The sequence below is a fragment of the Schistocerca gregaria genome, chromosome 4 (assembly GCF_023897955.1).
Source record: "Schistocerca gregaria isolate iqSchGreg1 chromosome 4, iqSchGreg1.2, whole genome shotgun sequence".
In the NCBI taxonomy this organism is placed as follows: domain Eukaryota; kingdom Metazoa; phylum Arthropoda; class Insecta; order Orthoptera; family Acrididae; genus Schistocerca; species Schistocerca gregaria.
This window is the reverse complement of record NC_064923.1, coordinates 753,655,384-753,669,209: the sequence shown is the minus strand read 5'-3', so window position 1 is coordinate 753,669,209 and position 13,826 is coordinate 753,655,384. Positions and strand designations below refer to the sequence as shown.

At 37.5% G+C, this 13,826-nt stretch overlaps 1 protein-coding gene across 11 annotated transcripts in view; it reads left to right on the top strand.

Moving 5' to 3' along the window:
- Positions 1 to 13,826, top strand: part of LOC126365782 (titin) — a 523,502-nt gene that overhangs the window by 459,213 nt on the left and 50,463 nt on the right. For all 11 annotated transcript variants that reach the window (XM_050008347.1, XM_050008355.1, XM_050008352.1 and 8 more), the window contains 4 exons: positions 4,468 to 4,734; positions 4,896 to 5,010; positions 5,193 to 5,347; positions 6,308 to 6,465. In XM_050008347.1, coding sequence (XP_049864304.1) covers positions 4,468 to 4,734; positions 4,896 to 5,010; positions 5,193 to 5,347; positions 6,308 to 6,465 — 695 coding nt within the window. The remainder of the gene's footprint in view (positions 1 to 4,467; positions 4,735 to 4,895; positions 5,011 to 5,192; positions 5,348 to 6,307; positions 6,466 to 13,826) is intronic.

Below are 13,826 nucleotides of genomic sequence, written 5' to 3'. Positions count from 1 at the left end.
TTGATATTGTCCACATTGTTGTACATTAACAACTAGTATTCATAAAACCAAGTTTGTAAAAGAAGGCACTTGATAGTAGTTACAAATTATTCAATATAAGAGGTAAAAATCTCAGTTAAATGTAAGATAAAGCTGTTGACCTCATTTATTTGCTTGTCTGGAGTGATAAATAGGAACAGGACTCTATCTCAACAAAAATGAAAGTATTGTGTCATTGCTGTATATCACTTACTATTTAATTTTAATATAGAAAAAAGTTATAACATGCTTTAAAACAATGTATCCAATAAGTGTGGAAGATATCTTATGGTGATTGGCATGAGAAAAAGAAGATTTTTATTCATTTTTGGTGCTAAGTTCATGAATATAAAGGGATTGTTTTTAAATCTTGTCACTTATGAAAATGAATAATTGAAAGCAATTGTAACCATCCTAAATGCTGAATTTTTAGACATACAAGTGTATGATGATATCTGGCTGGGCAACTTGAGTCTAGGAGTTGTTTTGAAAAAGTTCCTTAAATTCCATTTAGACTGTGGCACAGGTCTACATGTTGATAAGTTGTATGGAGAAGAATCAGTGACAAAAATGCAAGGAAATGTTATGCCTGGAACAAGTACTAATATGGTGAACCTGGATGGAATAAAACTAGTCTGATGTAACCTGTGTTCTAATCAAAATAAGTAAGATCTAAGAAACTTTTGAATTCACTGTATTTGGAAATTGCATAAGAAACAGAGGAAATAAATGAGATCTCCTGTTTAGAGACATTATAATAAAATGTCAAACAATAGAAACTCCAGGTAAGAATATCAACAATGTTGGGAAAGATAGATTGTTACTTACTGTGTAGAAGACATGAGCTGCCAGAGTTGGCAGTTGTGTGTGCATGAGGTGTGCTTGCTTGGGTGTGTGGACGGTATGTGTTTCTCTTTTTCTGATGAAGGCCGTGGCTGAAAGCTTCGTGTAAGAGTCCTTTAGTTGAACCTGTCTGCAACTTAATGTGTGTTCTTTATGGTAAGTAGCAATCTGTCTTTCCCTACATTGTTGATAATAAAACATCAGTCAATCAAGAATGGCATCAGAAGAGGCGGACTGTGGTACGTAACTTCTTAAGTTTTGAAATATGAATTTTTAGAAAAATTAAAACATTTGTTAAAAAGAGGACAACAACGGCTTCAAATGAGCTCGACTAGTCTATAAATCTAATGTATAAAAACATTAGGATAGTACCAGTTTGCTTTGTTACAGACAGACATGAAAAATTTAAGAGCAAGACAGTTGTATGATTTGATAATGTAAGCAGCTACAAGATTAAAAGTTGTAAAAAAGACAAATAGTGTATTACAAGAATGACTCATTATAAAGAATATTAGCTACTAGACGTGGTCTATTTTACCAGACAGAGAAGACAGCATGGGTGAAGGGAAATTCGAGACTATTCAAACCTGGTGACTGTTCATAGAACCAGGACACCAAGCAACATCAACTGGCCTATAATTGTTGTAGGCACACATACGAGGGGCGTTTGAAAAGTCCGTGCAAAATAAAAACTACTTACGTGTTTAGGGTAAACCTTTTTTATTTTTCAACATAGTCTCCTTTTAGACTTATACACTTCATCCAACGCTGTTCTAATTTGTTGGTCCTTTCTGAATAATGGGAATTGTCCAAGTCTGCAAAATAGTTATTAGTTGCTGCAATCACCTCCTTGTTTGAATAAAATCTTTGTCCCACCAGCCATTTCTTCAAATTGGGGAACAAATAGCAGTCCGAGGGAGCCAAGTCTGGAGAATAGGGGGGATGAAAAACAAGTTGGAATCCTATTTCCACAACTGCTGAGGTGTGTGCTGGTGCATTAACATGATGGAAAAGGACTTTTTTGCAGTCCAGTCACTGGCATTTTTCTTGCAGCTCAGTTTTCAAAAGATCTGATAACGTTGGATAATATGCACCTGTAATAGTTTTACCCTTCTCCAGACAGTCGATAAGGATTATCCCTTGTGAATCCCAAAAGACAGTCGCCATACATCTTTCCTGCTGAAGGACTGGTCTTCACCTTTTTTGGTGCAGATTCTCCCTTGGTAACCTATTGTTTAAATTGTTGTTTGGTCTCAGGAGTGTAGTAATGTATCCATGTTTCATCCACAATCATGAAATGATGCTTAAAGTCCTGCAGATTCTTGCTGAACAGCTGCAAACCATCCTTGCAACACTTTACACGATTCCGTTTCTGATCAAGGGTGAGCATTCGCGGAATCCATCTTGCGGATAGCTTTCTCATGTCCAAATGTTTATGCAAAATATTATGTATCCATTCATTCTATATGCCCACAGCACTAGCAGTCTCACGCACCTTAACTCTTCGGTCATCCATCACCATACCATGGATTTTGTCAATGATTTTTGGAGTCGTCTCCTCCACAGGGTGTCCAGAACGTTCAGCATCACTTGTGCCCATAAAGCCACTCCGAAAATTTTGGAAGGACTTATAAACTGTTCCAATCAAAGGTGCAGAGTTACAGTAATGTTTATCAAGCTTCTCTTTAGTCCTCTGAGCCATTTTGCCTTTCATAAAGTAATGTTTAATCACCAAATGAAATTCTTCTTCGTCCATTTTTTGACTTCCTTGATTCACCCGAATGCCAAACACAAAGAAATAGACCAATATGGCTGAAACTTGGTGTGCGTTCTTTCCAAAGATGCTACTAACTAAACATTACCTCAATATGTGGTGGTGGTGCATCTCTCAGACTTTGCCTGGACTTTTTGATCGCCTCTCATAAAATAGACTATAGCAGTGTGATGATATTTAATTGTTATTATACTCTGTTCATCATAAGAATAAACCTGATGTAAACAAATGCAAATGCAATGATGGGTCAGAAGCCATAGCACACATATGCAGGTGTTGTTACGCTCTTGGAAGTAGGTTACTATAATCTGTTCATCACAAGAATAAACCTGATGTAAACATATGCAAATGCAATGATTGGTCAGAAGCTGCAGCACACATACACTGGTGTTGTTACACTCTTGGAAGTAGGTCCTGCCTATGTATTAGATATATTATTACTAAGTTACATTAAATGAAACTTTAAGATATTCTAATGTATTAACAGCCATCAATGCTTTTCTTAATCATGATTTTGCTTTGTAGTTGTTATTTCAAAAATAACTGTTGTGCTCTGATTATTACACAGTTAATATGCAGTATGAAAATGGCTGAGGCTGCTGCCTATTCCATAGTGAAACACACATGTGGAACACAGTTAAAAAGTGCCCTAGGTTGTTCTTAATGTTTTTCATAAATTTACAGAAAAAATCAGCTTTGGAGTTTTCCAATGGACTGTATTTGTTACAGTTGAAACACACACACACATAAGATGTATAGCAGCGTTGGTAGTGCTGTAGCTTGGTAACCCACTACGGTTCATGGATCGCTGATTCATCTCTCACTGTAGTCAACTTTCTTTCTTTATGCTTTTCTTTTTCATTCAATCTGAAGTATGCAAATCTCGTAATTGTATAATTCATGATCATTTTTTGTGAATAATGATGTCTTCTTCTTTCTAATTACATATTGCAAACGAAATTCCTGTTTTCATTTCAGATATAAATTCTTAAGTATCAATATCTTGCAGAAGACTGTTGATAAAGGTTGCTAAAATTAAGCAAACATAACAATTTAATGTTTTAGGACACATAAGAAAAAACCAAATACCATTTATTTGGACTGTGTTCAATGTTTTATGCCTTAGATGTAGTCTCACATGAACCAGAGTGATAAGTGTTGTAGAAATATAAAAAACTATCATTTTCACAGCATTGAGCATACAATACAAATGCTGCATTTTTATATTTGCCACTGTACCATTACGATATGAACCCCACAGAACTGATCTGGAATCAAGGTAAGGAATCAGAAAACTCACTCAGAAAAATTACCCTGTGCATAAGTTAATGCTATGGTAAAGCTGTCATCCCACATTATCGCTCAGTCTCTGTGCGTGTAATACATCATAAAATGTATCCTTATGATCTTACTTGACTGTACTGGACACAGCTTACTTCCACTCCACGTGAAACAAAATTAATTGAGATTCAAACAAACATGGAAGACTACATGGCATAATGTTTACCTCAGGTTTTTTCTTATGGTGAACAGAGAAAAGTGTACAGAATTAGTCTCCTACAGCATCTTCTCAATGTTAATGTATAACTTAATTACTTTCAAATCATTGAAGTTTCTCCTTCATGTAAATAGACCAATAATGTTATGCCAATTTTTGCTTTGTAAACTACCTAGGTGAACTTCTATGCAAACAAATGTCTCAAGCAATTTTTGCTTAACCTGGTGTGAATGATAGGCCTCTCCTTTGAATTCCTGTTGCTTACAGAATGGATATAATTGTCAAGGTAAATTACACATCAAATGATTAAATATGTATAACTGATTAATTACAGAACTTCCGCCAGAGATAACTACTAAGATGCAGGATGTGACTGTTGCGAAGGGTGAGAAAGCAACATTTGAAATAGAGCTAACAAAGGGAGATGCCCTTGTCCGATGGTTTAAAGACGGCAAGGAGCTGCAATTTTCTGAACATGTGCAACTGTCCATTGATGGAAAGAGGCAGCGCCTGAAAGTGTACAATTCCGAACTTAAGGATGCAGGTGTTTACTCTTGCGAAGTTGGTGAACAGACATCTTCAGCACGACTAACTGTTGAAGGTACAAATAATATGAAATTTTATTTGAGAGTTATATTTTAAGTAGACCGCATGCAAAACATTTTACTTCTACCAATGTTTGTAGATTTGGTCATCTCTTTCACAATAAATCATTTAATTACTTATTTATTTCATTATTAATTATTTATTCATGCATTACAGAGCCAGCTGTGCAGTTCCTTAAGAAATTGCCAGATGTGACATTAATTCCTCTAAACTTGGATGCTACATTCACTGTAGAACTGTCACGATCTGATGTTAATGTGAAATGGTTGATGTAAGTAATAAATATTCCAGTAAATATGTTACTGCTTTAAAATTTGCTATGGTGATCTACAAAATGATCTGCTTATGATGATGTTTGTGAGACTTTGTATACCTACCATTTACCAGCATCACACCAGATTATTTTAATAAACAGAAATGTAGTTGAATACTGAAATTGTGTTCCTCCTTTAGGAAAGGCAAAGAAATAAAATCATCTGAGCGGTACCAAATAACCTCAGAGGGATCTGTGAAGAAATTAGTTGTAAAGAATGTTACCATTGAGGATCAAGCAGACTATAGCTGTGTTGCTTTGAATGTAAAATCAACATCAAAACTTAAAGTTGAAAGTAAGTAAATACTTTTTATGCATGTATCACAAGAGCAACATGTGTGTGTGTGTGTGTGTGTGTGTGAGAGAGAGAGAGAGAGAGAGTGAGTGAGTGCTCGCAACATCACTTTCCTTCTTCCACAAGTTCTATACAGTTTTTAGAGATATGACTTACAAAGAATCACTAAACTGAACACAGCTGTCTCTAGTAAATAATTTAGAAGTAACGGAGTGACAGGCACACTGAAAAATGGAAAGTTTGCTAGGTTTTGGATGAATCCTTTAATGAGCTAGAGTACACATACGCACACACTTATGAAGGGCTTGTTTCAATAGTGGTACTAGTCCATTTTTGTTCATTCTGTGATACAGAGTCCAAAAGTTAAATGAGCACTGAAAAATCTGCAGTTGAGATACCTGAAATATTCAAGTAAGGCACACTGATTGGCAGATTGTAGGGGAAAAGAGAAACTTGCTGTATGAACAACCTGCATAAGCACAAATGTTCCAGAAAGAAGAAGAAGAAATAACTAATGAAGAGGTACAAAATCAAATAGGAGGGAAGAGAAATTTATGGTGCAACTAGACTAAAAGATGAGATTAGCTGACATGGCACATAATGAGACATGGGTGTGATGATGGAGGAGTGTGTGTGTCTGTGCAGGGGGAATCTAAACTGTGTAGGGGAAACTGAACTTTGTTGCAGTAAGCAGGTTCAAATAGATATAGGTTGACATAGTTATGCAGTGCTGTAGAGGTTTTGACAGGATAGTGTAGTGTGGAGAGCTCCACCACAAAAGTCTTCAGCCGAGAACAACGACATCAACAATTTGTATGTTCATTCGGATCATATATATTTGTAAGCTTAAGTTTGTTTAATATGCTCTTGGTGCTTTAAGTGTAATATTAATTTGTTCACATTGATACAGATAGCTTGTGTAATAATTATATTGTAATTTGCCTTGTTTCCTATTTTTAGTAATTGAAACAGCACCAAGGATTAACATCGAATCTCTTACAAAAGAATATCGAGTTAAAAAAGGAGATGATGTAACTATTGAGGTGAAATTCACTGCAGCTCCTCCACCACAGGATGAATGGTTCATCAATGGCAAACTTGTCAAGAAATCGCCAAGGGTATGTTATAAGTTCATTATTATTCAGGCCATATTGCAGATGGAAGTTGATGGCAATTTTAAAAACTCTTGTGTTATATATTTTCTCATATTTTTCTTAGTGACTTGTAATAATCAAATAATTGTAGGAAGGATGGTTTAGAATGAATTTTCAGTTTATTAGGTAGCAACAATGAGTTTCCAAACATCCACATCTGTCATAATGCATTTTTCAAAGTTCCTGTTAATCTTCAATCTTCAATCTTTTAAATACTTGATTCCACATATGATTAGCATATAATAAGTGGTTCTTGGTGTTTCCCTGTCCTCTTAGAAAAATTTTGAAGCCACTGTAAGGCCTCTCAAATCATACTTACCTGATGAACAGATAATGCTACAGTATTTCTATAATTACTTTGTAAATGCTTTCCATGTTATTACTCCTTATCAAATAGAGGACAGTCTCACATCATGTAAAATATCATTCATTTCCTACCTGTGTTTCTTTAAAACATTGGCTCCGGTGTATATCACATTTCAAAAAATTTATGCTAAAGTTACAGTAATTTTTCAATACTGCTAATTTTTTACATTATCAGATGAGCATAAGATGACACATCAGTAATATTTAGTCTGAAAAATCTGTTAGAGAGAACACTGTACTGTTTGCATTAACAGCAACAACAAACACAATTAACTTAGACTAGCATACAACCCAGTGGTAGCACAGTGACTGTCTTGTAGATGTAATCTTTTATCGTATCTTCCCATCCTTGTTTCACACAAATTTTTGTGATGCAGTGCTGAAAAAATAGAATTAAAGAATTTTGTGAAACACAGTTACTGTTGGATCAATTATAGCAAAGTTTTCCATAAAATAGTTGGAATGTTCTTACTCAGCAAGGAGTGCAGAGATGTTTATTGGGGAATACTAGGAAAGGCATGAAAACAAGCAAGTAGATTAGGGAACTGACTGGAAAAGAAATGATAATAATGACCACAGGGAAAATGAAATGGGCAGTGGGGGAGGGGGTATGTAGACAGATTTTTTTTTTCTATTCTTGTCAGAAGCACCATGGATACAGGAATATAATAAAATGAATAGCACACAGAAAAAAATTAATTACAGTAATATATAATAAAAACACAGATTCCAAGACTTACCAAGTGGGAAAGCGCCGGCAGACAGGCACATGAACAAAACATACAAACACACACACAGAATTTCTAGCTTTCGCAACCGATGGTTGCTTCTTCAGGAAGGAGAGGGAAAGATGAAAGGATGTGGGTTTTAAGGGAGAGGGTAAGGAGTCATTCCAATCCCGGGAGCGGAAAGACTTCCCTTAGGGGAAAAAAAGGACAGGTGTACACTCGCACACACACACACACACACACACACACACACACACATCCATCCGCACATACACAGACACAAGCAGACATATTTAAAGGCAAAGAGTAAGAGCAGAGATGTCAGTCAAGGCGGAAGTACAGAGGCAAAGAAGTTGAAAGACAGGTGAGGTATGAGCAGCGGCAACTTGAAATTAGCGGAGGTTGAGGCCTGGCGGATATCGAGAAGAGAGGATATACTGAAGGGCGAGTTCTCATCTCCGGAGTTCGGATAGGTTGGTGTTGGTGGGAAGTATCCAGATAACTCGGACGGTGTAACACTGTGCCAAGATGTGCTGGCCGTGCATCAAGGCATGTTTAGCCACAGGGTGATCTTCATTACCAACAAACACTGTCTGCCTGTGTCCATTCATGCGAATGGACAGTTTTTTGCTGGTCATTCTCACATAGAAAGCGTCACAGTGCAGGCAGGTCAGTTGGTAAATCACGTGGGTGTTTTCACACGTGGCTCTCCCTTTGATCGTGTACACCTTCCGGGTTACGGGACTGCAGTAGGTGGTGGTGGGAGGGTGCATAGGACAGGTTTTACACCGGGGGCGGTTGCAAGGGTAGGAGCCAGAGGGTAGGGAAACCGAAACCTCTGTCCTATCCAAAGGCCTCACCTTCAGCCCCACTCCCAGGTTCAACCAAACTGCCATTGTCAAAGATTTACTGTCCTACACTCGTAGTCTCTGCTGGAAATATCACTTTGCCACGAAGAAAAACAATCCTGATCCCACTCCTAATGATCCAACTCCACAAGACACTATCCAAATTGAACCCTGCCTTTTTTTCCCCTAAGGGAAGTCTTTCCGCTCCCGGGATTGGAATGACTCCTTACCCTCTCCCTTAAAACCCACATCCTTTCGTCTTTCCCTCTCCTTCCTGAAGAAGCAACCATCGGTTGTGAAAGCTAGTAATTCTGGGTGTGTGTTTGTATGTTTTGTTCATGTGCCTGTCTGCCGGCGCTTTCCCGCTTGGTAAGTCTTGGAATCTTTGTTTTTATTATATTTTTCCCATGTGGAAGTTTCTTTCTATTTTATTTACAACATCATATATATATATATATATATATATAAAACAGAAAGAAACTTCCACATGGGAAAAATATATTAAAAACAAAGATTCCAAGACTTACCAAGCGGGAAAGCACCGGCAGACAGGCACATGAACAAAACACACAAACACACACACAGAATTACGAGCTTTCGCAACTGGCAGTTGCTTCGTCAGGAAGGAAGGAAGGAGAGGGAAAAATGAAAGGATGTGGGTTTTAAGGGAGAGGGTAAGGAGTCATTCCAATCCCGGGAGCGGAAAGACTTCCCTTAGGGGAAAAAAAGGACAGGTGTACACTCGCGCACACACACACACACACACACACACACACACACACACACATATCCATCCGCACATACACAGACACAAGCAGACATCTGCTTGTGTCTGTGTATGTGCGGATGGATATGTGTGTGTGCGAGTGTACACCTGTCCTTTTTTTCCCCTAAGGGAAGTCTTTCCGCTCCCGGGATTGGAATGACTCCTTACCCTCTCCCTTAAAACCCACATCCTTTCGTCTTTCCCTCTCCTTCCTGAAGAAGCAACCATCGGTTGCGAAAGCTCGTAATTCTGTGTGTGTGTTTGTGTGTTTTGTTCATGTGCCTGTCTGCCGGCGCTTTCCCGCTTGGTAAGTCTTGGAATCTTTGTTTTTTTATATATATATATCTGCTTGTGTCTGGTCTGTGTATGTGCGGATGGATATGTGTGTGTATGTGTGTGCGAGTGTACACCTGTCCTTTTTTTTCACCTAAGGGAAGTCTTTCCGCTCCCGGGATTGGAATGACTCCTTACCCTCTCCCTTAAAACCCACATCCTTTCGTCTTTCCCTCTCCTTCCTGAAGAAGCAACCATCGGTTGCGAAAGCTAGTAATTCTGTGTGTGTGTTTGTGTGTTTTGTTAATGTGCCTGTCTGCCGGCGATTTCCCGCTTGGTAAGTCTTGGAATCTTTGTTTTTAATATATTTTTCCCATGTGGAAGTTTCTTTCTATTATATATATATATATATATATATATATATATATATATATATATATATATATATATATATATATATATATTTTCCAAGACTTACCAAGCGGGAAAGCGCCGGTAGATAGGCACAATGAATAAAACACACAAACACACACACAGAAGTTGAGCTTTCGCAACCGGCGGCTGCTGCATCAGGAAAGAGGGAAGGAAAAGGAAAGATGAAAGGAGGTGGGTTTTAAGGGAGAGGTTAAGGAGTCATTCCAATCCCAGGAGCGGAAAGACTTACCTTAGGGGGAAAAACGGATAGGTATATGCTCGCACACACACACACACACACACACACACACACACACACACACACACGCATATCCATCCATACATACACAGACACAAGCAGACATATTTAAAGGCAAAGAGTGTGGATATTTTTTTTTTTTTATTATAAATATATATATACAAATATGTGTGCACAGAAACAAAATGTTATAGGCATTTGGCCCATAAGCGGGCTACGTCGACAGCATTTGGGGTTGCCAACATCAGATCCTCTAAAGTGCAGTGTGAAGGACATTCAGGGCAGTTATACATGTGCTGGGTTGTCTGAACCTCTCCACAGTCGCAGAGATTAGATGTAGTAGAATATCCCCACTTCAGAAGGTTATCTCTTGACCGTGCAGTGTTGGTGCGTAGCCTGTTTAGTGATCTCCAGACCACCCACTGCTCATCATAACCTGGTGCTAATTCTTCCTTTGGTTCCATCCAGTGCCCTTCTCCTGACCGCTTCCTTCTCTCCACCCTAGATCCAGGTTGGTCGCTAAAATCTTCGGTTGCTGTGAGAAAACTGCGTATAGATTTCAAGCGTTTGGTGGCTGGCTGAGTTTTGTGGAGGAGGTGGCTCTCTGCCATCTCAGCCCTCGCTCTTTCACAATAGGCTGCTGCTTCTCTTCGCACTGCAGGAGGTGCAATCCCAGCAAGATGGTAGAGCTTGTCTGTTGGCGTCGGTTTCAGACATTCAGTGACGAGCCTGCAGGTCTCGTTCAGATGAATATATGGTAGATGGATCAAGGAGGTACTTTAACGAATACTGAGAGATAAGAACAGACTCAGATGGCACCCTAATGGAACATGAGTGATATCTGACATTCATGCATTCATTATTTTCCATAGATCCATTCATAAATGCGGAACAAGTCAAAATATTCATTGACAAAAGAGTAAAAACTCATGGCAGTTTTATTCTGTACACCATTATTAACAGTACACTATCACACTACTGTACACTAAAACATTATTTTATTTTGTGACCACATTTTTTGCCGGTTTTGGTGTTCTTTCTGCCAGTTTCAGTATTTTTCTACTGGTGTACGTATATTTTGCCCATTTCGGTATTAGTCCCTCACACATTATTTTTGAAGTATTGTAGCTCCTTAATTTGCCTTATTTCATTGTTTTTCAGTGGCATGTGGAAAATGAAAGTAAACCAGTCTGTTACATTATATATATTGAAATCAAAACACACATTTATTTGCATTTTATTATTATTATTACAGGATTAATCAATACAAAGATTAATTAATAACAACATCTTGTTGTATATCTGTTATCCTCCGCCAGGCTTCTTCCTTGTCGATGCTGCAATGTTCCATTGCTCTATTTAGGTGGTCTGTCCAAGAGTGTCATGGTCTTCCACGGATACGTCTGCTGGGTGGTTTCCATTCATAAACCTTCTTTGGCCACTGATGATCTGGGATTCTCATCATATGTCTGTACCATTTTAATGGTTTTCTTTCAATTCTATCTATTACTGTATCATTTGCTTTCATTCTAGCTCTTACTTCATCATTAGTTTTCCTTTCAATTTTTGATATTCTGGCACTCCTATGCAAATAATTCATTTCCACAGCTATTAGTCTTCTTTTGAGATCTGCATTTAAGATCCATAGTTCTGATCCATAACATAGCACTGAGTCAACCATTATCTTACCTACTCTTTTCTTATCGCTGTTGGACATACTCGTATTCCACCAAAAAGAATTCATACACTCTAACACTTTACTGCTTTTATATGGTGCAAACCATTTTTATCAATATGTGCCCTGAGATATTTAAATTTCTCTACATGTCTCATAACTGCTTTGTCATTCAAATTTAGCATCACTATTTGCCACCAGATACTCTGTTTTTGTTACTCATTGTTACTCATATGTAGTTCCCGTATGTCGTATCCCTGATATAATTGTCATATCATGAACTCAACATCTTCAGCAGTTTGCATTATTAAAAAAATAAATCATGTATGGTCAAACCACTAAACATAATTAGTTAAAGAAAAAATAACTTTGCATACTATGATGAAAATTTTTCAAAAGAAAGTATTGTCATAACTTCAAAGTTCTCTTCTGAGACGTTATGTCACTGATTTTTCAGCACTTCACTGTAGTGCCACCCAGGGTCCAAAACTGAATATGGAAGGCAAACTGACTTCTGCCCAATTACAGACATTTGACAATATTTCACATATCATGCTGGCATAAAAAGTTGCTTTCCACCAAATCTTGAAATGATTTGTTTTCCGTCAAGCTATCTTACATGGCTGAGATTTGCCATTCTAGTTATATATAACATACTGTTTGCCATTTCAGGATTAATAAAGTTTATTATCATCCCATGGTTGAAAAGAAAACTAAGAGATGCGAACACAGATTACATGTAAATCTGCATTCAACTCTGCAAAGCACTTGAAGTGCATGACAAAAGGTACATCCCACATACCAGTTATTATGGCTTTATCCCATTCCATTCATGTTTGGAATGCTGGAAGAATGATGATTGAGCACCTCTGGGCATACTGTAATTAGTCTAATTTTATCTTTACAATCAATGTGGGAGCAGTACATAGGGGGTCATTGTATGTTCCTCGATTCATCATTTAAAGTTTGTACCTGAAACTTTGTGAGTAGGCTTTCTCAGAATAGTTTGCCTCTATCTTCAAGTATCTGACAGTTTCTTTTTTTTTTCAGCATCTCCATGAAACTCCCTCATGGCTATATAAACATGTGACCATACAAGCTGTCCATCTTTATATATTGTTCAGTACCCCCTGTTAGTCTTGACACAGGTCCCACATACTTGAGCAGCATTCTTGTAGGAATTGTACAAGAGTTTTGTAAACAATTTCCTTTGCAGGCTGATTGCATTTCCCAGTATTCTACAATGAACTGTTGTCTGCCAACTGTTTTATCTGTGACTTAGCCATTTGATAATTCCATTCCATATCCCTAAAATTTATTACACCAATGTATTTTTATGATTTGACCAATTCCAACTGTGCCTCACTTATATTGTTTTTTAGTTTTATGAAGTGCAAAATTTTACATTTCTGAACATTTAAAGCAAGTTCCAAATCTTTGCACCATTTTCAAATTTTATAAGGACCATACTGAATATTTAGCAGCTTTTCTCATATAGTACTTCATTATAAATAACTGCATTACTAGCAAAAAGTCCCGAGTTACTATTAATATTGTTTTCAAGGTCATTAATATACAAAATAAACAGCAAGGGTCACAACTTACTTCCCTGGAGCATACCTAAAGTTACTTCTACAACTGTAAATGATTTTCCACCCAAAGTAACATGCCACATCCTCCCTACCAAGAAATCCTCAGTCCAGTCTTAAATTGTTAGCCTAATTTGAAGGTGTAACACATTGCATTTCAGTGTTTCCTTCGCCTTTGACTGAAGCAGCCATCCTGTCATATTTATGTTTACTTATGCCTTTAGTGGATGCAGACATTTTGTACCCTGTGCCATGACCAGTGCTTCTGTGGATTAGTAATATCTTTAATTTTAAAGATTTGGCTTCATGCACACTAGCATCTCTTGTGGATGCGGGTCAGTTATCATCTGACAATGGCGTAATAAGCCGAAAATAGGCTCATAATAAACAAATATTAGTGCAAAAAA